This window comes from Eublepharis macularius, chromosome 12 (assembly GCF_028583425.1).
Source record: "Eublepharis macularius isolate TG4126 chromosome 12, MPM_Emac_v1.0, whole genome shotgun sequence".
Taxonomy (NCBI): Eukaryota; Metazoa; Chordata; class Lepidosauria; order Squamata; family Eublepharidae; genus Eublepharis; species Eublepharis macularius.
This window is the reverse complement of record NC_072801.1, coordinates 2,675,804-2,699,516: the sequence shown is the minus strand read 5'-3', so window position 1 is coordinate 2,699,516 and position 23,713 is coordinate 2,675,804. Positions and strand designations below refer to the sequence as shown.

General features: G+C 48.1%; 1 protein-coding gene across 6 annotated transcripts in view; it reads right to left on the bottom strand.

Annotated features, from left to right (window-relative positions):
- Positions 1-79: 79 nt before the first annotated feature.
- LOC129340081 (testis-expressed protein 2-like) overlaps positions 80-23,713 on the bottom strand; it is a 34,327-nt gene continuing 10,693 nt past the window's right edge. For 5 of the 6 annotated variants that reach the window (XM_054994650.1, XM_054994654.1, XM_054994652.1 and 2 more), the window contains exons 3-13: positions 22,075-23,420; positions 20,947-21,147; positions 19,509-19,836; positions 18,583-18,815; positions 16,640-16,786; positions 10,441-10,540; positions 9,403-9,535; positions 5,811-5,948; positions 4,608-4,820; positions 3,986-4,106; positions 80-1,681 (exon numbers count right to left, since the gene is read on the bottom strand). In XM_054994650.1, coding sequence (XP_054850625.1) covers positions 1,418-1,681; positions 3,986-4,106; positions 4,608-4,820; positions 5,811-5,948; positions 9,403-9,535; positions 10,441-10,540; positions 16,640-16,786; positions 18,583-18,815; positions 19,509-19,836; positions 20,947-21,147; positions 22,075-23,403 — 3,207 coding nt within the window. In that variant the 5' untranslated portion in view covers positions 23,404-23,420 and the 3' untranslated portion in view covers positions 80-1,417. Of the gene's footprint in view, positions 1,737-3,985; positions 4,107-4,607; positions 4,821-5,810; positions 5,949-9,402; positions 9,536-10,440; positions 10,541-16,639; positions 16,787-18,582; positions 18,816-19,508; positions 19,837-20,946; positions 21,148-22,074; positions 23,421-23,713 lie in introns of all 6 variants that reach the window. The other variant, XM_054994655.1, reaches the window with a different exon arrangement.

The window sequence follows — 23,713 nt, the reverse complement described above, 5'->3', positions numbered from 1 at the left end:
TTCCTTAGTGGGTCATCAGGACAAACTGGTCCTTTTAAATATTGAAGGTTTAAAATATATATATATAACCAAGCACATCCCAAGGAATCAATGCAAACCTTTATTTCCTTCATGTTTAACACCATCTCTCGTTGCCTCTTGCTGACTAGATTTCCAAGGTTTGCAAAGCCCTTTGATTAGTCATGACCTATCATTAACTTGCCCAAAGCTATTGCTTGTTACTTTTTAAATTATTGCGTGGAAGATTAAAATAGTTGCCCGTCATGCTGCAGCGCGGGCTGACTCTTTGAACGACTGGCTTGCTCAGCTCCCTTTGCACTGAGATGTGGCTGGCACTGCCAGCTGTTGGGATATGCCATCCCTTGGGTTTGGCATGGGGGGGAGGGGTTAAAGACAGGCAGAGGATAGACTCAATACAGGGAAGCAGCACAGCACCATCTCTCAGCCTCCCAGGCTGCACAGAAACATAACATGAACCACCTAAAAGCAATTAGGTTCTTTCTGTAGTGTCCAGGGCTGGATTTTTATCATGCTCAGATGACCAGTTCCGGTTTGCGCTGTCTACACATGCTTTTTGCTCCCATCCCCAGAGTGGTTTCCTGGTTGCCTCCTCATATGGCCTCCAGTCTCAGGGAACAGCAATGCTTAGGAAAACCTCCCGCAGCCTGCTGTAAAACCATCCCTAGCCTCTAGCCCAAGAGTGACCCAGCTGAGGTTGCTAAAGAAAGAGGCGACACCCTCAGACACTCTGGGGCACACTCTACTTGGCCTTCAGACTCAGTCAACATGGTTCAGATTCCAAGTTCCCCAGTGACCTCTTCCCCTTTGCCCGATGCACTTTCTGCGCCTCCCCTAGACCCAGCAGGAGGCAACTTCCTTAGAGGGCTCTGGGCTTGAAACTGACCTTCCCAACTGACTTTGGACTCCAGCCTAGACACAAGTTAGGTAGGAGTCTCACTATCTGTATGTCTTTATTCCACCTTCTTCCAGGGAGTTCAGGGAAGCGGAGGTGGTTCTCTCCTTTATCCTCCCAACAATAGCCCTGTGAGGGCAGTTGGGCTTAGAAATAACCACTGGCTCCAGGTTCCCATATGATGGCCCCGGAAGGGTTAGAACCTGGGTCTCCCCAGACCCTAGCCCAGCATTTGAACCACTAGACCATACCAGTTCTCTCAGGAGAGGGTAGGGCTTACTCTTTGGCATTTGGTCAGCCTTCCTTTCCAGTCTTATGATCAATGGGCCTGGCATTTATACTCAGCGGACCCAGATCTTGTTTGCAAAGTCAGGTCAGGAGGACAGAAATCTGCAAAAACAGTGGAGTCCTCTTGGCAAATGTGATGAAGTTAAACAACGTCTTTGCTTGCGCTGGAGGCAGTTGGGGTGAAGGCTGACTTCTGTCTACCTTTCTTATCTGCTTCTAAATGTGTCCTGGGCTGAAACATCCCAAAGGAAGAGCTTTTTTGATGGGGAGCGGGGGACAGCTGGAGAGATGAACTGATGGATCAGAAACCAGCATTACGACTGACTCTTGAGTGATGCTCCATTTCAAGCCCCGATTATTCAGTAGTTGGACTATCTTGGACCAACCCCATTTAGGGTCTTGGGTGGGTTGAGTCCCTCCTCTACATTTCTTCTCACCATCTCCCAAGGAGTTCTTCCAAAGGCAGCTGGGATTCCAACCCTGAATGCATTAGAGGTAAGATGAGGTCATCCATATTGGGCATCACTAAAATTTTCTAGTGGGGAGAAAAGAGCCAGAGAGAGAGAGAGAGAGAGAGCCAGAGAGAGAGAGCCAGAGAGAGAGAGAGAGAGAGAGAGAGAGAGAGAATGAGATTGACAAGAAGCTACCAAGCTGCCAAGTGAGCAGTTTGTGCTCCTTCCTGCCACTCGGTGCAGCAGAGTGAGTTCCCAAGAGGAGACGGAGAGTGTAAGGGGTATATTGAGGAGAGGGAGCATTCATTATGGAGCAACCACCACATTATAAAATAATCTCCGACTGCTGCTGCTGCTGCAAATGGCAGCACCATGCTGAGTTCTCACAAAGTACCTTGTCTCCTGGTGTCAATTTATTGTGTTTTCCTCACCCCTTCCAGTGGAGATGAGATGGCAAAGATCCCTCCATCAGCCTTGCTGGAACGAGCTTTCACGGTGTCCCAGAACTGCCCCCTAGAGTAGCCAGTCCTGCTGGTTCTTACGAACAAAAGGTACCTGAACGTCTCTTCTGTACCCCTCCCCACTTTTACATCTGGTCTATTAGCCATTCCTTTCAGCCATAAAGTGTCTTGAGAGCATTGGCAGAAAACCAGTATAGAGCTGTAGTGACCAAGCTGGCTCAATGGAAGGTAACACGGAGAAACTTCCATTAGGGTTAGTGTTCTGGGTTGAAATGTGGAAGCTCTTTTATCAGTTCACTGTAAAAATCATGACAACGCCAGGGCCAAAAGCCTTCTCCAGAATCAGACGTTGCTTGCTTTCCTATTCAGGCCTTTTTTCCCTTGGAAAAGAGATGGTGGAACTCAGGACCGCACAATGATGTCACTTTGGGTCAGCGGGAACAAGGGGGGAGTTTTTTAAAGTTTAAATTGCCATTGGCGAAAATGTTCACATGGCCAGTGGCCCCGCCCCCTGATCTCCAGACAGAGGGGAGTTTAGGTTGCCCTCCGTGCCACTCAGCAGCGCAGAGGGCAATCTAAACTCCCCTCTGTCTGGAGATCAGGGGGGCGGGGCCACTGGCCATGTGAACATTTTCAAGAGGTGCCGGAACTCTGTTCCACCACGTTCCTGCTGAAAAAAAGCCCCATTCCTATTAATTCGAAAAACAAAGAAGAGACCTGCTGAATCAGATGGTTGGGCCAAGGGGATACAATGTCCCATCAGCTGTGGCGTGCCATATTCCTCTAAGAAGCCTCCAAGCAGGGCAGGGAAGAAGCCAGGTTCCCCCAGAAGGCACGCCCCAGTGCCTGGCACTTGGCAGGCTCACAGCTCCCCAGGGCACTTGATATGGGCAGAAAATGCGTATGTGCTCAGTCCCTATCGTTCACATCCAAAAGATTTCAGGAAGCCGGGCTGAGAGGAATTTTGGCTGCAGACTCTGGAGGGTGAAGGTATACTTCTAAGACTTCTTTCCAGCTGTCTCGTGAGCAACAGCTGCTGATGGAACCACCCTCCATTTCTCATCCCCCTTTCTTGTTTTAAAGCCACATGTCCACATTTGCACATGCCTTGTAAAAGGCTTTTTAGCTCTTATGCTGTTAATGTAGAAGTGCGAAAAGCAGAAAGGTAGCTAATTTGTACTGAATTTCTGAATCGGTTGATGGCCAAACTTGGGAAAGTTGATTTACAACAGCACAGCACCCTTTCCACATTCTTTACTATGCACTTGTGGTTGTGGTCTAAGCTAAATTTTAAATTAGCTATTGCTTGCTCTTTTAATGGTCATTCTTTGATGGTTTTACAGCACATTGTTTTCCTGTTGTTACCCTCCTTTGGTCCCAGTTTTCTGGGAGAACGGCAGATTTATAAATGTTTTAAATCAGTAAATACTGGCCATCAAGGCTTTTTTTCTGGGAAAAGAGGTGGTGGAACTCAGCTCCCAGGACTGCACAATGACGTCACTTTGGGTCAGCTGGAGCAAGGGAGGAGTTTTTTAAAGTTTAAATCACCGTCAGCGAAAATGGTCACATGGCCACATGGCCAGTGACCCCGCCCCCTGATCTCCAGACAGAGGGGAGTTTAGATCGCCAATCTAAACTCCCCTCTGTCTGGAGATCAGGGGGCGGGGTCACCGGTCATGTGACCATTTTCAAGAGGTTCCGGAACTCCATCCCACCGCGTTCCAGCTGAAAAAAAGCCCTGCTGGCCATCATACCTCCTTGCACTGAGGAATTCCCTACACCCAGTATGTGTTGGGCTCCTGTGTCTCTGTAATCAGTGTCTGAGTTGGGGTCCATCGCTTTGCCTGAAGCCAAGCCCAGAAGGCGGGTACCTGGAATTCGTGCTGAAGTTTCTTCTCGATCCATTCAGTTACATGGATGAAGGTGACCTCCCGTTCTCCCAGCTTTGGATGGACTTTCAGATCGAGCTGTGGGGGGATCCTAAAGCTGTACCTGCAGAGTGGAAGCAAGAAGAACCCATGCTGATCTTTTTCTTCTGGAAGAACACAGAATATTCTGAATCAAATCTGCAGCTCAGTCCTGACCCGGTCACTTTCTCCTTCCTTGATGATGCAATAGGAACAGGTAGAGAAGTAAAGCAGAAAAGGTGCAGACAACAACGAAGTTCTCTGCAAGGTTCTGACTTTGAGCTCTTCTTTTATACATTCCAGACTGAGAAGAGGCTGGGGGTGTGTGAACAACAGGTGGGAAATTGTAAAGTGAAGCACTGGGAGCACCCATTTCTTGACAGGGGCTAAGGAGACTATGCTGGCCTCTGGGACTACATAAGCTCTCCTCTGGAACATGTCACTGGCTGCCTTTGGAGCACTGCAATAGCTGGACCACTGTCTGATCTATCACCCTGGCCTCATGCCTCACCCTGGCCTCATGCCCACTGGCATTCTCACCAGCCCTGCCCAAAAGTGGGCACTCTGCTCCCCTCTTGTCTCTTACCAGACCCGGTCTGTTGGAGGTGGAGGAATGTTGACTGTCAAGGTGCCTGTCAGCTCCTGGACCTCTACAGTAAGCAGCAATGGCATGTTGGAGACCTCCTCAATCTTCTTCTTGATAAATTCATTCTCAGTGGCCTTCTGGAAGTATTTGGACTTGGCAATCTTGTCCACAATGCGTAAGATTTTCCGGCTTGTGCTGTTGCCGCTGACGTGGCTAAGAGGGGGAACAATTGGAAGAGCTGGTCAGTCTTGGCTCACAAAATGGGAAGAAGCTCCAGGCACACTAACGTCACTACCAAGTTGCTGAAACAGGCAACATGTTGGGTGTGAGCTGAATTGCAAGCTGGGCAGGCGGCAGGATCCTGGGCTGGCCTCACTCTGCTCACCCTTGCTTTGGTCAGGGGAATTCAGAAGAGGTGCTCACTTCCTGCCCGCTCCTATCTCCCTTCTAAAAAAGGTGGCAAGCAGGACGGTGATATCATTTTGACTTTCAGCATGGCTATGAACAGTGCATATTCTGCCACTCCAAAGAGCTCTGCCAAGGTGGTAGGTGTGTCCCCCCATGCCCCTTTCAACCACTTAGAAGATGCTGGAGCAGGAGCACAGCTTCTCAGATTGTGCTGTTTCTTACAAGGCCCTCATTATGTTGTTGCTCTAAGACGCTGCACAGGGTCTGGTTTCCCATGTGACTGATTGACTGATTGATTTATACCCCACCTTTCTCCCCAATACAGAATCACTGCAGCTTAAAGCATCTCTTCCATTCTAGCCTCACAACAACAGCCCTGTGAGGTAGGTAAGATTGAAAGAGTCATTCAGAAAGTTTCCAGGCCAGAGTGCAGATTTGAACTTGGGTCTCTCAGATTCTGGTCTGACAATGTAAGTATGCAGCCTAAAGAAATCGCCTCCCAGCTGGACCAGCTAGTGTGACCTCATGCTTCCAGTTAACCTGGAATCCAGGTCAGCAAGAAAGGGGAGGGCATAACTACATAAACATGTCTTTCATACCCTTCAGCTGTTAAAATGCAGGCACTGAGTTCTCTATTAGAGATCCTCAAGACGGCCCACGCAGAACTACCCCTCCTGGGGTAATCTGTGGAGAAGGATAACTACAAAATCAGTCAACTATAGGTTGGAGTTAGAGATATGCTCCAGTTGACTGGGAGACCCATCTGAGCAGGCAGTAAGGGACTGCAGTTTTTACCCTTCAGTTCCCGGAAGTACGTTCCTGTCTCCTGGGGCTCCTGAAGGCTCCACAGCGGGGAGATCTTCCTCGTCAGAGGAGCCGGCGCTGGAGGACTCAGCGTCACTATCCGCCAGTAGGACTAGCCGGGGCTTGATGCTACAAAGGAAAAAGAGAAGGAGAGGTAATCCCCCCACCCTCTCTCCAAGCAAATCAGTCTTCTGCAAAGGTTGAGATCTGCGGCTGCAGAATGCCGCCTTTATGAAAAGCTTCATTACTCATTGGGTTCTTTTACCCCAGGATTGAGGAGGAACACCCTGGTGATTGTGACCTATATACAGGGTGAGGCTGAGAAGGATTTCTTAGCAGGAGGGAGGAGGTGGCTGGAGAGAACCTGCAGAGTCTCTCTCGTATAGCAGCCGACCTCTGTGATGCACGGTGGCGTTCTTGTCTACCAAACATCCTCGGCCACTGCATTCAGACACGAGAGCCTGTCTCTCACTTCCTAACCCTCATTTCCAGGCTGAGATTCCCAAGTAGAGTTTTTTTGTGCTTCTGCATCAGCTGCTGGAGAGAGAGAGGAGGGGAGAGCTGCTCATAAAAAACAGCCAGTGTGCTCTCCTTTCGTTAGATGTGGGAGTCTGCCTGGATTCTTCCTTGGAATTTCCCTTGCCTACAGTTTCCCTTGCCTTTCCTTTCCAGTTTGGACTCGGCCATGGTTGTGCATGTCCTAGTAATCTCCTGACTGGACTGCTTGAGTGTGCTGTCTGCAGGCCGGCCCTTGGAGGCTGAAGGTGCAACCGGTTCAGGGTGAATTGGCCAGCTTGATTCTTCTAGAGTTAGCTGCAGGGCCCCCCAGTTATTGCAAGTAGACTTCAAGCTTAAAGCCAAAACTCTTCAGATCTTCAAATCCCTTTCCAGTCTGGGGCTGAGGATGTTTGAGAGAGCGTCTTCTTCTATACAGACCCCTCTCTCTTGGGATCTACTATGGAGAATCTTTTAGCAGAACTATAGGTGGGAGCCCCAAAACTATGGAACCTGCTACCTGCTGTGGTCGCAACATGGTGGTAAGCACCGTCCCTTAGTTCTGTCTGCCAACAAAAGGCACAGAAGAAGGTGGGTGAATTTTAAAAAAAAATCTGGCCACTTGAATTATACCTAGTCCCCCTTTGCATTCTTAAAATCCTGAGACTGCACTCCTTTTGAAGACTGAGAATGAAAGCACATACACCAAGAACACATTTCGTTATTCTGCAGATGATAAGGTTCCCCCCCGGATTTATTTATTTATTTGGGGAGTTTATAGGCTGCCTCTCCAGAGTTCTGCTCAAGGCAGCTGATTTGTAATCAAGTCATTAGATGATATTACAAGCACATATTGTCCCTCATTGCCACCCCCACAACCCTTAATGCAGAGACAAAACAGGGATTGTGAAGGAAGAGCCCCAGCCTATAAAACCTAATCCTCTTTGGGGTTATATTATGGCCTCTTTCCTAGAATTAATAATTCTCCAGCTGTTGTATCTTCTGACAAACAAGAATTATCTGAAACAGATGTCTCAGTGCAATGGAGAGGGGTTGGGCAGTTCATTTCACACATTCCTTGATCTGCTTTATCTGGACACAGTTCTGCCTTGTCAAGAAACTGACTTGTCTCAGTCAGTTTCTTGGTTCAGTTTCGGGCCTTGGGTCTGACAGAAGCCTGCAGAGCCAACATGACTCTGCAGCTTCAGAGCAGGGACTGAACGACGCAGGGGCAATGAGGCCGTCGCTTCAAGGTCCTGCATCACTCTGGCCAAGGGCCCAGGGTGAGAGCACAGGCACTCTCTTGGTCTGGCTAACTGGGATCAGGTCAGTTGCTAGTTTTGGTTAAAACAAGGATCCTTATTCTAGCTCCCCTCCAGACCCCTTATTACCTTTGGACTCTGTATGGTTGCAGAAGGGGTTTCTGCTACCTGCTTTTGTGCTCTGGATCTGCTCACCTGAATTGGTGCCAGCCCAGGATTTCTGTCTCAGGATGGTGACACTCTTGGAACCTTGTTTGGTTTTTAGCCTGAAAGGTAACCTCAGGCTGGGAGACTGAAAGTCTGTTTAAATGTGTTAATCTAGTTATCTAGTATTTATTGTTTCCCTCTCTGTTGCACAGTTGTGTATCCTTCTGCACTTCTGTTAATAAACTCTCTAGAGTATAACCTTGTGTGCTCTTTGGGAATTTGCGAGCTTCCATCTGAATCCAGTACCTTGGCCCATTTTGGTCACATTTGCCTAAATAATTGTTTAGTGAAATCAAATCTGCAAAGCAGTCTACCTTGCAGGACTGGCTTCCTGTTTAAAAACTGGTAGGGCTGGGAACTTCTCTCTCTGTTCCACAGCTGAAGATTTAGTCAAGAGAGGCTGGTGGCAGCTCATTACCCCGGAAGTGAGGACTCATTCCCAGTTTTGAGAGTTTTGCTCTGGACCTCCCACTCAGGGTTGTTTGACCATGATGAACCTGGTTATATAATGGGGGAATGGTCTTCAAAATGCAGTACCAAGAAGGAAGAACCAGTCCAAAAAGACCATGTAATCCGCACAATCATAGAAATTTCATTGGCAGTCAATGTACAATTTGAGAATCTAATCCACCAAACAAATAGTTACAGCATTCACAATTAATCACATTATCTTTCTACAGGCACAGAACCTTCATAACCGCAAAGATGCTCATATGTGGCAAACGATGTTTTTAACCGCTGAGCTGCTCCCCCAGGGAAAGATAACGTAATTAATTGCAAATGCTGTAACTCTTTGTTTGGTGGATTAGATTCTCAAATTGTACATTGACTGCCAATGAAATTTCTATGATTGTGTGGATTTCATGGCCTTTTTGGACTGGTTCTCCCTTCTCGGTGCTGCACGACGAACCTGGGCCTGGATCTCCAGGCATGTAATGGATCTTTTGCCCTCATGAGCCAAGTTGTTTAATCTGAAACGCAGCAGCAAGTCGTGCCTTTTCCAGGCTCTTGCAATTAAATGGTGTTGCTCATTAAGAGCATGGAACCGACTCTGCTCACACTGGCAGTGGGCCACCCACCTGGCAAGCACTGCCACAGATAGGGCCGTGGAAACGGCTGCGCAAAGTGTTCTTTGACGTCCGCATAAGCCGACAAGTTGAAGGAAAGGAGATGCAGGACTGGGAGGAACTGAAGCCATTTTAGGAGGCTGTGCACCGGTGTTGATTGGACCTTCCAACCCTCTCCCCCTCAACCCTCCAAATTCAAAGCAAAGGAAACCCAAGTAAACATCATGGAGGCATATTAGGTGATGAGGATATGTTTATAATATGAAATAAAACACCTTCAGTGTGGCTTTGGCTGCCCACAAAGTAAAGAAAAAGATGGGATAATCCCCACATTTATTGTCCTGAGCTCCTCCTTAGAAAGAGGAGATGAACATGGGCCAACTAAATACTATATGAGCAAATTTAGCAGGTGCAGCTTTCTTCATCAATGTGTTTGGGTATTCTGGGGAGGCTGTACGAATTGGATTTCGGGTAACTATTACAAGCCAAAGGAAGGCAACTCAGCATTCCTGTAGAAAAGGAGAACCCCACACAGAGGCAGAGTGGTCTTACCCTTCCCTGCCACTGTCGGCCTTCCGGCTGTCCTCTGCCAGAGCTTCTTTACCCAGCTTGCACAAGTTCATCTTGGTCTCCAGGGTCATCTGCAGGGATCCACTATAGGTCACTTCCATATCAACCCAAAGCCCTGCAGAGCAGAGGTGGCCAGAGTCAACAAGGATGGGGGCAGAATGGCTGCTGGGACGCCTTTGCCTGTGTCCTGGCCAGGTGTCGTGAAAGGGAGGATGGTTTCTCAGCCACGGTATTGCATCGGGATGGAGGGGGGGGGGATGGTGGATGCATCTCTGGCTGATAAGGAAGGGGCTGCAGCCTAGCAACGGAGCTCCTGCTGGGACTGGATAAAGTCCCAAGTTCATAAAGTCCTCAGACTGCAGAGCAGGAGAAAGCGTTAAATCATATGCCCTCCTATGCAGATGCTCTTGTCCATACTTTATACTTCATGTATTTGCTCTGGGAAGAACCGCTGTATGGAACGTCGAATTCAAACTATGTGCTGCCTCTTTATTTATTTATATGTATATATATGAAATTTGTATATTTGCATAGTTGTAATTTTAATGATTAGATGTAGATGTATTGTCGAAGGCTTTCATGGCTGGAGAACGATGGTTGTTGTGGGTTTTCCGGGCTGTATTGCCGTGGTCTTGGCAGTGTAGTTCCTGACGTTTCGCCAGCAGCTGTGGCTGGCATCTTCACAGCCACAGCTGCTGGCGAAACGTCAGGAACTACAATGCCAAGACCACGGCAATACAGCCCGGAAAACCCACAACAACCATTGGATGTAGAGTTTTTAAAGTTTGTAGTGATATTTAATATGCCGAATTGTTGTTATCCGCCCTGAGCCCGCTGATGCGGGGAGGGCGGAATATAAATGTAATAAATTAAACTAAATTAAATTAAAATAGCGGTGTTACTGGTCACAGCAATCTGAGCTTGTGGGACCCGTGGTCTTTCTTGGCATCAAGCAGCTTCGTCTGCGTTCAGTAAAGATCCCAGCCACCAGAAGGGGAACGACGTGCTCTCAGGGCTTACCTCGATGGTCAACAGTTGGACTGGAAGCGCTGATTATGTGCGGGATGGAGGTCCCCATATCCAGCTCAGTGAGTGTGAGGTCATTCATAAAATACGGTAGCTTGGTTGGAACAAAAGGGGAGAGGAAGAAGATAAAAACCATCACTCACTACAAACAAAAGTAGCAACAAGCGATGGGGCTGGCCTGGCACAGACTGGTCCTCGGGAGGGATGCCCTGGGCAACCGGAATTTAAGGTGTTTCTCCACTGCCTCTGCAGATAACTATCTGCCAGGAGGTCTGAGGCTCGAGAAGGGATGGAGCTTCCCTCACCCACATGTGTTTTTGGAGCCAACTTAAGGCAAGGAATAGGATGAGCAACTTTAGCAATCAGCAGGCAGGACGAGGCGTCTGGGTGGGACAGGCCTGACAGAAAGCCTCCTCTGCCCTTGTGTGGACGACTGGAGCAGGACCTTCCGTGTGCTTCATTCCACGCTCCGGCCTATCTGTAGTTCCACTGACCCCCTTCTCTGTGCTTAGCCAGGCATCTTCTCAGCAGTGCCCCTCTTGCAGGAGCTGTTGGCATAGTCCAGGTGCCCCTTCTTCCTTGCCCACTCTACTCTCCTTTGGATGAGGACCAAGCCCACCCCACTGGCCTCCCCCCCCCCACCTTCACTCCAGTGACAGCCTCCCTTCCCTTAAAAAAGTTACAACTTCCTATCCTAGCTGTGTTTGAATGAAGGTTCTGGGTGGAGTCAGGTCAGTCCTGACTCCAGGACCCAGCTTCAGCCTGGCCCGAGAGAGCCTGCATGAAAGTGCCTCTCTACACAAAACATCTTACGTGGGGATGCTCAAGTGACTTCCTATCTGTCTGGTCTTATATTCAGAATCCCAGAGTTGGAAGGGGCCATACTGACCTTCTAGTCCAACCCCCTGCCCAATGCAGGAGGAGCCTAAAACATCTCTGACAAGTATTCATCCAGCCTCTTCTCGAAAACTGCTACTGAAGCGGAGCTCACCACCTCCCAAGGCAGCTGATTCCTCCTTTGAACTACTCTGACCGTGAAAAAGTTTTTCCTAATATCCAGCCAGTACCTTTCTGCATGTAATTTAAGCCCATTGCATCGAGTCCTATCCTCTCCTGCCAACTGGAACAGCTCCTTGCCCTCCTCCAAATGACAGCCTTTCAAATATTTAAAGAGAGCAATCCTGTCCCCCCTCAATCTTCTTTTCTCCAAACTCAACATTCCCAAGGCCCTCAGCCTTTCCTCGTAGGGCTCAGTCTCCAGACCCCTGATCATTCTTGTCGCTCTCTTCTGCACCCTCTCAATTTTGTCCACATTCTTTTTGTATTGAGGCCTCCAGAACTGCACACAATACTCCAGGTGCAGCCTGACCAAGGCAGTATAGAGAGGGACTATGACCTCCAGCAATTTCGATGCAATGGCCCTTTAGATACAACCCAAGACTGAGTTTGCCTTTTTTGCCACTGCATCACACTGACTGCTCATATTTAGTTTACAGTCCACTCTTACGCCAAGATCTCTTTCACATACACTACTCCCCAGAAGTGTATCCCCCATCCTGTATTTGTACTTCACATTTTTGTGGCCCAGATGTAATACTGTGCACTTATCTATGTTGAACTGCATCCTGTTCACAACTTCCCACTTCTCCAGAGTATTCAGGTCTTGTTGAATTTGAACTCTATCTTCTTGGGTGTTTGCCACTCCTCCCAATTCGGTATCATCAGCAAATTTAATGAGTAGCCCATTTACCCCTTCATCCCGATCATCGATAAAAATATTGAAAAGTACCAGGCCAAAAACCGAGCCCTGTGGCACCCCCACTTGACACCTCCCTCCAATCTGATGAAACGTCATTAACCACCACTCTTTGGGTGCGGTCCTCTAACCAGTTCCTTATCAACCAAACTGTCCTATAGTCCTGTCCCCAGTCTTCCAGTTTACCCATTAGAATGTCAGGGGGGCCTTATCAAAAGCTTTACTGAACTCCAGGTAAATCACGTCGACAGAGTTTTCCCACGATCCAGGAAGCTCGTCACTTGATCAAAGAAGGAAACCAGGTTGGTCTGACAAGATCTGTTGGGGACAAAACCATGTTGACTTCCACGGATCACTAAGTGGTCCTTCAGATGCTTACAGATCAATCCCTTTAACATCTGCTCTAACATCTTCCCAGCAACAGAAGCCAGACTGACTGGCCTGTAGTTTTCTGTGTCATCCTTCCCTTCCTTAAAGATTGGGATAACATTCGCTCTTCTCCAATCTTGGGGCACATCTCCAGTCCTCCAGGATGCCTTGAAGACGATGGACAGAGGCTCTGCAAGTCCTCTAGAAAGTTCTTTGAGCACTCTTGGGTGCACACCATCTGGCCCAGGGGATTTGTATTCATCCAGTGCAACCAGGTGCCTCTCCACAACCTCTCTGTCAATGTCAACTAGCCTCCCAGGTGTCCTGTCGTGTCTACTCCCATCTCTAGATGGGCTCAAGTACTTCAGGGAGAAAACAGAGGCAAAAAAGTCATTAAGCCTGTCTGCTTTTTCTCTGTCCTCCATCAGAGTTTCTCCATCTACTCCCAACAGTGGTCCAATTGCCTCTTTACCTTGTGTTTGCTTCTCACATATCTTTTCTTATTGTAGTGAGCCCCCCTGGCCAGACCCAGCTCACACTGAGCTTTGGCTTCTCTGATGGCTGATCTGCAGTACCTAGTAATCCTCATATATTCCTCTTTAGAGGCCTGTCCTTCTCTCCATTTCCTAAACATTTCCTTTTTCTCCCTTAGCTTATTCTGGAGTTCTCTGTTCATCCACATTGGTTTCTTGGAGCCCTTACCATGTTTCCATCTTGCTGGGATAGTGAGGGCTTGAGCTTGCAAAAGCTCATGTTTGAGAAGAGCTCACCCTTCACTCGCTCCTTTCCCTTCCAGCACACTCCCCTGTGAAATGACTCTCATCAAGCCTCTGAGTTCACTGAAGTCGGCCCTATGAAAATCTAACCCATGAGTCTGGCTACGAACTTCCTTGGCCCCCTACAGCAACTGGAATTCAAGGAGGACATGGTCACTTCCCATCTACCAATTTTTCCCTGTTGCTTAAGATTAAGTCTAGTATGGCCGAACCCCTTGTAGCTTCCTCCACCAATTGAAAAAGGAAGTTATCAGCCAGGCAGGTCAGGAAGCTGCATGATTCTTGTCACTTTGCTGAGCTTGTCTCCCAGCACACATCAGGGAAGTTGAAGTCACCCATAATTATAAGGTCCTGATGTCTGGATACTCTACGAATCTGTTCAAGGAGGGCAGCATCCATTTCCTCTCCCCGGTCAGGCAGTCTGTAGCAGACTCCAACAACAATACCCTTTGTCCTTCCTCCCCTTATTTCCACCCATATACTTTCCACTAGGCTGTCAACCACATTCTCCAGAACTTCCTGACAATCAAGCCCTCTCCTCACATACAATGCCACTCCGCCTCCTCTTCTACCCTTCCGGTTTTTCTTGAACAACTTGTACCCATCCACTACCACATTCCAGTCATGGGAATCATCCCACCAAGTCTTAATAATTCCTACTATATCATAGCCCTCTGTTTGCAAGAGAAGCTCAAGCGCGTCCTTCTTATTACCTATACTTCTGGTATTGGTAGATAGGCACTTGTACCTTTGTTTGATCTGTCCTACTCAGGTGGGCCCCTGCTGTTATCACTTTTTCATTGAAATCCCCGTGTTGATCGTCCCCTTCCCCTTGCGGCATCAGTTTAAAGCTCTCCTGATGAAGCTCTCCAGGTTCTTTCCAAACATTTTCTTCCCTGACCTTGAGAGGTGAAGCCCATCATGTGCTAGAAGGCCTACTCTAAGAAAACTTATCCCGTGGTCCCAGAACCCAAAGTGCTCCTGTCGGCAACAACACCTCAGCCAACGATTCACCTCGAGTATGGTCTGCTCCCTTTGCATTCCTCTTCCTTTGACAGGAAGGAGAGAAGAGAAGACCACCTGTGCGCTCCCACTGTCTTCAACTGCCTTCCAAGAGCTTCATAGTCCTCTTTAATTCTTGCGATGGTATTCGTGGCTGTGTCATTAGTTCCCACGTGAACCAGCACAAACGGGTACTGATGAGTCGGTCAGATCAGTTTTGGCAGTCGGCTTGTAACATCCTGAATTCTGGCTCCCAGCAAACAACATATCTCTCGGAGTAGGGGATCTGGCCTGGACACATGGCGTTCCATACCCCCGAGCAGAGAGTCCCCGATGACCACCACCTTCCGTTTTCTTCCACTTCCATGTGGCCCCGTGCCCTCTCCACACCCTTCTCCAGGTTTTTGTGGGTCTCCTTCCACTCTCATCTCCATCACCATCTCAAGCACCTCAAAATGATTCTTGAGCTCCAGTGGACCAGAGTGTCACCTTAGTCCACGTCTTCTGGTTTGTACTGCAGAACTGAGAAGAGGCTCAGAAAGGAGATCGACTCTTCCTTCTTCTCTTGGACTTATTTCTTCATGCTTGTTGTAACGAAATGGTTTCCAGGGGTGAAATGAGTGCCAGTTGCTGTTATTCTGTCTTTGGAGAAAGGGGGAGGAGGTGTTCCCCCTGAGGTCTGATGGGCTGTGGGGCCAGGGAGAGGCCTGCAGGAGTATTGATGTGGGAACGCCCTTCTTCCTGGACTACAACTCCCAGCTACCCTGGGCCAAGAAAGGGCGGGAAAAATGAGGGGTGGAGCCTGAATGGGGAGACTCAGCCGATCCTGAGGGGAAAAAGTCAGTTAGTCACCTTCTTGGTTGAAGGAGGAGAGGCTCCTGCTGCTGGGTGAAACCCGGGTGCCTGGGCCCTAAATGTGGAGCGCCTGGGAGGCAGCAGAAAGGAAAGAAAGGGGGAACCTTCCCTCAGACCCCCACCATCCCCTTAAGGTAGAGTAGGGGACAGTGTGGTAGGGAAAGCAGACGGCGGTTCTCTTCGGTTTGATTTTCTGCCCTAGGAGTTCTGAACGGGGGGGGGGGGGGGTCTGCCCCTGTGTGTGGTGCCTTTACCTGCTTTGCATATAGTGCTCTGTATGTAGTTAGTAAATTATACTCTTTTGGAATATAAAGGACCTTGTGGTGCTCTGACTACGTAAGCTCCCTCACTTGGCATGCTACAGGAAGGGAGGGAGCCCAGGAGAAACTGATCAGGCCAGACCTTGGTGGGTTGCCAATTCTCCAGGGCCCACCCAAAGATTGGGGAATTCACTTCCCAGTAGGGAAATTCAGCCAGAGGGGTCTCACTGGCCCTCAGTCAGGCGGTGTACAATTCAGTGAGTGGTGGCAGCGACGAAGAGTGTGAGCCACGCCCACCAGGGATGGTGGGAGGCGGATAGTGGGGCTAGCAGGCCACTGGCGGTGGCTCAGTTGCCCGGACTGAGAGCCAGCGCCCATTCCGCCACACTTGTGCAGAGCCCCCAGGCTCTTCTCAATGAAATCCTCCCCTTCCTTGAATTCTTGAGGGGTGGTGATCCTCTCCTCTAGGCTCTGAATCTTCTCCTCCAAAAGCTTGGCCAGCTTACAGTTCTGACAAGCGAAGTCTGTCTTCTCTTCCAGGAGGAAAACGAACATGGCACATTCCATGCAGGTGACTGGAAAGGGGCTTTCTGTCGACATCTGCACCTTCCAAGTATATTCCAAGAGTACTCTTCGAGCTGCAGGTCCCTTTCCTTCTCCTTCTCAGAGCCCAGATGGTTGTGATGTGCCTCTAGTGAGGAGGAGCCTAATTCAATCAAGGCTCACTCAATAGAGGGTAGGGCCAGCAGTTAGCCCCAGGCAAAACAGACACTCTCCAGTGAGTAGCAATCCCCCTCTGCAATCAGCTCCAACTCAGGCAAAAAAGACAAACAGAAACACTTACTCCACCAAGCACCGCTTCACAGCAGGCTCTACACACTCACACAGCCCCAAACACTGTCATCCTACCCAGTAACCTCAGCAAATTCCCCCAGCAGTTAAGGAAGGCAACAGAAAAAGACTCACCACTCTAGCAGCTCCCTTTCCTGCTCCTTCTCAGAGCCCAGATGGCTGTGATATTCCAGTGTACTCTGTCTCCCTAGCAGTGCACGCGTTATCCACAATGGGAGAACAAGTGTAAGATCTTTCACTTGAGCGTCCCCGTGTAAAATGTCTTGTGCAGAGAGACTCAAAGTCACTCAAGAGGGAGAAATGGGGAAGTGCCTCTTTCTCACCTTGATTCGGCCCAGTTTCTTTTGAATCTTGTCTGAAACCTGGTTTGCCCAATATTTTTCCCTTAGGAAGTCCCAAAACATTCGTCCAAGCCCTGCGTTGATCCACGCTGTCTGTGGCTTGCTGGTGACGCTCTCATCTCCAGGACCCTGAACCAAATAAATAGGAATGAATAATTAGTCACCCTCTCTTACTGGCTCTCAAAGCATGAGGACAATCACCTGAAGGCCAAGAGGTGAGTCCCCATCAGCTACAAGAGCTGAAATAATTTGCTCCCTGGTCAAATGCTGATCATTGGATTTCAATCTCCAGCCCCTGAATAATGGCCAAATATTTGCTTGCATGTAGACTCTTGTAGAGCAAGAGTCCAGTAGCACGTATAAGACTAACAAAATTTGTGATAGGGTATGAGCTTTCATGAGTCACAGCTCATTTTTTTCAGATACAGCTAGAATGCGAGTCCATCTGTCCTTATACCTTGGAGAGTGGAGTGATTACAGACGCCCAATGATAATAGCCGGTGAATTACAATGGCAGGCATGATTGAATAGGGTGGGGTATGCAGAGGGGTGGTGGGTTTTGAGAAATCAGCACTGGCAATGAGACAGGAAGCCTTTGTCTTGATTCAGTCCAGGGGGCTGCATTGAGTTGAGCTTCCTTAACAGTTGGAATTCAGCAGTCTCTCTTTCTAATCTCCCTTTGAAATTCCTCTGCAGGGTAACTGCCACTTTTAGGTCAAAATCGAGTTCAGTTGCACCTTCAAGACTAACCAACTTTACTGTAGCATAAGCTTTCGAGAATCACAGTTGTCTTCGTCAGATGCGTCAGATTCGATTTTGCTACTGCAGACTAACACTGCTAACTCCTCTGGAACTTTTAGGTCAGCAACTGAATATCGTGGAAAGTTAAAATGTTTCCCCACTGGTTTTTGAATGTTTTGGTTTCTGATGTCAGACTTATGTCCATTAATTCTTTATCGAAGGGACTGGCCAGTTTGTCCAATGGAGAGAGTGGAGGGGCACTGCTGACACCTGATGCCATAAATCACATTGGAGGATGAGCAGGAGAATGAACCTGAATGGTATGGCTGATGTTGTTGGGTCCACTGATGTTGTTGCTAGGATCTATATGAGAGCAAAGTTGGTGTCTTGGTTTGTTGCAGGCCCTGGTGCCAGAGTCCATGTTACTGTTGAATAGGTTATAATTGTGGGTGAGTAGTTGTTTTAGGTTAGCAGGCTGTCTGTAAGCAAGAAGAGGTTGTCTCCCCCCACCCCAGTGCCTGTGTGAGGGAAGTGTCACAATCCAGCATGGGTTCCCCTGGCTTCCCAAATGGGTTCTAGCTGTATCTGAAGAAGTGAGCTGTGACTCACGAAAGCTTCTACCCTACCACAAATGTTGTTTGTCTTATAGGTGCTACTTGACTGTTGCTCTTTTCTACTGCTACAGCAGACAGACTAACACGGCTGCCCATCTTGATCTATCTTGTATTTGACACAGTTGCTGATACTGGATTTCAATATGTCATCATGCAAATGGTATTTAGTATTTTATATGGATGGGCCATTGTGTTTAGTATCAGGCAAATGTCAGAAGGTACCAATTTCATTTTGAAAACTGGATTCTGAAGAGATTTAAGGAAATCATAAATCTTGCTGAGGAATGTTTAAAGCAGCAACACTAAACATTAACTTACTAAGTTCAGTATTGCACCTGTGTTTGCTCATGTGCAAACACACAACCCTGTGGCTATGAGTTAGGAGAGGAGGAAGGTAGAAATGTGATTTCTCTTCCTCTGTGATTCTTTGTGGGCTTTAGAAGGAAAGTGTCGGGGAGGGGGTTAAAAAAGGGGGGCATTTGACACTTTGCCTCCCACCCCCACCAAAGAACCTCTGAAGCATCCATTCTATGCCTGCAATGATGCTCAGCCGCCTGGCTGGTATCTAACCTTTTGGGGTGTCAGGCTGCTAGTCACACCGGGGCAGGGACTCTCAGGGCAGCTGGAGCTGTTTGCCGTCGGGATGATTCGGGTCATGTATGTGTTGTAATCCAACTGCAGCTTCTCCTGGACATTTCCAACCAGATCCTTGAATTTAACCAGGGAAGGGAGGTCTTCTGTACTTCCCTGGCTGCTGCAGTTGCTGTATATCCCTCTGCCGGATGGGCTGAGCTGGCTGACACCTGCAGCAGAAAGAAAAGGGAAACAGTAAGTGGGAGAAACAGAAGCAGCAGAAACTAAGGCTAGGCTTGGAATTTGACATCCTGGAAGCCTCACCTTTCGTTTTAAAGCAACATCTACATGTTCAGTACAGACACAGTCACTTGTTGGGTTAGTTTTTGGGGAGGGACAAAAAGCTTAACATTGAGAATCTTCTCGAGAATTTGAACTGGTTCACTGAATAGTTGCCATGCACGCAGGGGTGAAATCCCGGGTGGGCCCAATCCAAGCCTCCTAGTTGTGACTTATACTGGCTCTCATTTAACTTAGGTCAACAGAAGCCATAGAAGGCTGACCGCAGCGGCCTCCAATCATCAGTGGGTGCCTTCCTACTTCTTGCGTGGGGATTGTTCTGAACAACTGATCTGTTTTGATCCTTACACATCTCCCCTGGAGAACTGGGAGGATTTGCGTATGTAGCATGGCCTGTATTTCTGTGTAAAAACGCAGTTAGAAATCAGCAGAATTGCACACGTTTGTAAAGAGAATGCATAATCTGAGTGACCTTGGTAGGGAATGACATTTTTTTTTTCAGTAAAGAGTACACACGCCCCCAAGACATGAAGAAATAGTTGTAGAAGAAGCAGCAGGATTTAGTCCAGCCTCTGGGATCCACAGCGCCTTAACAAAATAATACTGCACCTCTTTTCCTTTACCTGACCGCACTTCACTTTGACTGACATTGTGTGGCTCAGGATGTCCCACCCGGGAAGCCACCACGAGATGCTGAAACCATTCCTCCTTCTCCCTTCCTGTTCTGCCAAAGAGGTAAAGAGTCCTTTCCTGGGGGTTGGCTGGGTGCTTCGAAGGGCTGTCTTGGCTGGGGAGCGGCTTCTTCCTGGAACTTTTCTCCTTTGGATGGTCTGCGTCATGCTCACTTGACCCCTTGCTGCCCAGATCAACTTGCTCAGGCAAAAGTACACAGATTGGGTATTTCTTGTTCCACATCCTCTTCCGAGCCAGCCCAGGTGGAAACAGAAAGACCTGGAATATCAATGGGAGGCGTCAAGCCACAGAGACCAAAAGCCCCACCCTGCTGTGGGCTGGTGGATGGATCCTAAGGGATGAACTGGGAACAGCAAGATTTGGGAAGCCAAGTCAGCATGAAAGCCAAATGGGGAATGTTTTGCAGGTGTGCAAAAGAACCTTGTGGCACCTTAAGGATGAACAGAGTTTTTGTTTCATATGTATTAGAGCCTGTTTCAACCAAAGTATATGCCAAAATAAATTGTTACGGAGCTGTAAGATTATTATTATTTATGATGATGATGACGATGTCATTTATAGTCTGCCTTTCTCACTGAGACTCAAGGCGGATTACACAGTATGAGATTAGTACAATCAGTATCAAGTACATTTCAATACTGTATCAAGGACATTTCATAAACAATACCATAGCAAGAATCCAATACAGAGTAGAAAAAATACTGAAGCAGAACATAATTAATTCTAGAACTAACATTAGACAACATGGAGCATTGATGGTACATATTTAAAGCAGCAGATAATATGTAAGGCAATATAGTGATGGAAGTCTATGGTCCCTAACTCATTAGTGAAGCATCGGAGACCCCTTCCCTACAATACAGCCCTCCCATTTGAGTAAAAAGCCTTTTTGAATAGTTTGGTTTTGCATCGTTTACAAAAAGCCAGGAGAGTGGGGGCTTCACTGTTGTGAAATAGAAACACTAAACTAAACAGGACCCTCTCCCTATGGAATTAAGGCACTCGAGAGTTCAGCTGGGTAAACATTAAGTTTCTAGACCTTGTGGCTGCAAAATATTGGAATACGAGGGCAAAAATGCTAAAAGACTAGAAATTACGGAATAATCCAAAAGAACTCCTTACATTCTGACTTGCACAGTTCTTGCATCTGTATATTGACCTCTGCCCAAGGACCAACAACAATTAAGCTTACTTTCTCAATGAGAGTATTATAAAACCATCATGAGCAAATGGACAGGTGTGTGGCTTCGGCCTCTATGCATGTGAACACTGTGCTCTGTCCTGCCCCCTCCTTTGTAATTCTTGGACATGGTCCAATGTTGAGAAAAGTTGTGCGTTGTTTAAGCCATTTTCCCACTTGAGCTGTACCTTTGCGCTGCATAGGTCATAATGGTGGTGATTCACAAAAGCCACCTCCGAGATCTCTTCTTCAAAGGTGGCCCGCCGGGGGATATTGTTTTTAGGGTAGGAGAGCTTCATGGAGGAATCTTCCAAGGTCACAAATACAGAATGGGTCAGAGATGGGTGATAGAGCTCAGGATCGTAGAAGTACATTTCATTCATCCATCCCTGAAAGAAATGTGTTTGCTTAGTGTGGGAGAGTTACCTACTCCATGTTGTGTATAATTGTGTGTTTTTTGTTTTGAGCAGTAGAAAGAGGGGCTTTCTAGGTAAATGCCATAAGGAAATTTATCTTAGAAGATTTTGATATTTGTTAAGAGAACTTTGAACATTGCTTGTGGGTGAGTTTGCACCTGCAGGAAAAAATAATTCTGCTAGCATTCTTCTCAGCTCAGTGAGTGATCCTGGAGGGGACTGAAGTATAACAAATATCTGAAAAATTACCGGGCTACTGGTAAGGACATTGCTGTTTGCTGGGCCCTGCAAGTAATCAAGCCAAGCATGTTTACGATTCTAGTTTTGCTTTTACAGTAAAAGCATCTCTTTGTAGAATGTCTCTGATTTCAAATAATGGAAGCATTTGTATTGTATAGAAAAATGGCATTTGTGTAAAGAACTTTGTTTAAAACTACTGCTCTCAGTTTCTTGGAGGAATGGTAGGATAGAAATGTGGTAACAGACAGACAGAGAGACATGATTATTCAGTGGTGTGTCAGCCTCCACCACAACCCAGAACACTGCACATTTGTTGTGCTTTTTTCCCCAAAGGGCTATTTACACACACTTGAAAGTGTACTAAGTTAATACTAATATGGACAGAAAGAAGGCTAGAGTGGACAGAAGTTGCATTTTTCAGAAGGCAGTCGTCTAAAACGCAATGAAGGAAGATCGCCCCCCCCCCCGTCTAGTCCACCCACTCCCCATTTACTTTTTAGTCTTAAAAAAAGATTGGCTTTTATGGGCTCTGTGTTTGTGAGGTGGTCTTCTCTCAAACAGTGAATATCAATTCTGGGGCTTGCAAATAAAAGTGCAGGCCTTCTGCTGCAGAGTTTGGCCTGCACAGGACTTCAGAGGTAGATTCATGGCAACTCTTACCTTGAGGATGACGGGTTCTCGGGACTGCTGATTCAGCATCTCTGGTGGCATCTTGTCCCAAGGGGGGCCTCTTTTCCGCCGAGACAGGGAACGCTTTGGTTCTAACAGCAAGATGAGGAGGAAGCCCAACAGGAACCCACAGGCCAAGCCAAGGAAGAGGCCAGAGACATAGGGGGGCAAAGGCAGGACAAAGTAGTTGTAGGCCAAGAGGGCAATGCAGGCAAGGACTTTGCACGGCACTGACTTACAAGGCTGACTTGGGCACAAGACCTCCAGAGGCTGGACAGTCCGCACTGCCTCCTCAGGGGCCCTTTTGTCATGAGCCACCTCCACCACCTGGATGACGTCTCCATAGGAGCAGATTTCATACTGGCAGTTCAATGAAGGCCCCCATTTCTGTTCTGTGGGCAAATATTCTTCTGCTTGCCTCCTTTGACAGGCCTGGCCCAACGTGGTTCCGTGCTGATCGCCGTAGACGTCACTCTTGGCCTCTGAGGTGGAAGAATCTCTGCAGAGGCTGGGAGGAGAATTGTGGCTGTCACTGCCGGAAGGGGGGGCCTTGCGCTGGGGAGGAACGTGATTCTCGTCCCCCATGATTTTGCTGAGCCTGCTGAGGGGCTCCTGCATAGCCTCTGAGAACCGCCTTTTGGTGTCCTCAAATTTGGCTTCCTGGGCCTTGAAGAAGCTGCCTTTGCCCTCTGAAGGAGATGTGCTGGGAGAAGAGGGGGCTGTTCGGGAGTCCCCATTTTTGCTCTTGGGTTGGGTGATCTGACGCCACCGGTGAACATTGAGCTTGGAGTCGGATTTTGATGGCGTCACTTCAGGCTCCAGATGGGAAATCTCGGTGGAAATGGATTTGACCAAGCTCAGAAGAGGCTGGGTCTTGAGGGAGGAGCCATCTCGGGACTCAATCTCAGTCGAGAGAGACTTCACTAAGTTGATGAGAGGCCTGGGGCCCTGCGGGTTTACCAGTCCCGTTGGTTTCTGAGGAGGGAAACTGGGAGAGCTGGAAAGGAGCGCAGCAGGCAAGAAATCTGACTCGAGGTGAGAGGGAGGCACATGGAGGACGGACCCTGCTGGATGGGCTTCCTCTTGCCTGATGCCTTTGCACAGGGGGAAGCTTTCTGGTGGATCAGCTTCTTCCTCGTCTTTATCCAAGGCAAAGATCAGTTCGTTGCCATCCGCACCTTCCCAGTCTTCTCTTGTTCGGGTGCAAGCCAACTCCTGGGAACCGAAAGGAAGGTCCTCCTGTTGGGAACACACTTGGGAGGAAGGCCTTGCTAGAGGAGGACTTGATGCTGCTTGAGAACTGTCCGCCATGTCCCACATCCTCACTGACGCTGAACCTACAAAATGGGGACAGAGGTGCACTTCAGAGGGGCAACCACTTCCAGAGTGAACCCATGGAACAGAGAGGTACCTCTAGCTCCACTGAACCTTACAGAAGAAGCGATCCAGCTCCTTAAAACTTTCTGCTTTGCTTCCACAAGATCATCATATCCATGTATCTTGTGGATATGCCTACACTGTTACTTGTATTTGTTTCATGCCAGTTTTAACTGCCATGGCTTCCTGGTCTCAATGAACCATGGCCATTATAGTCTGGGGGAGGTGCTTAGAATATTGGCAAAGGACCCCT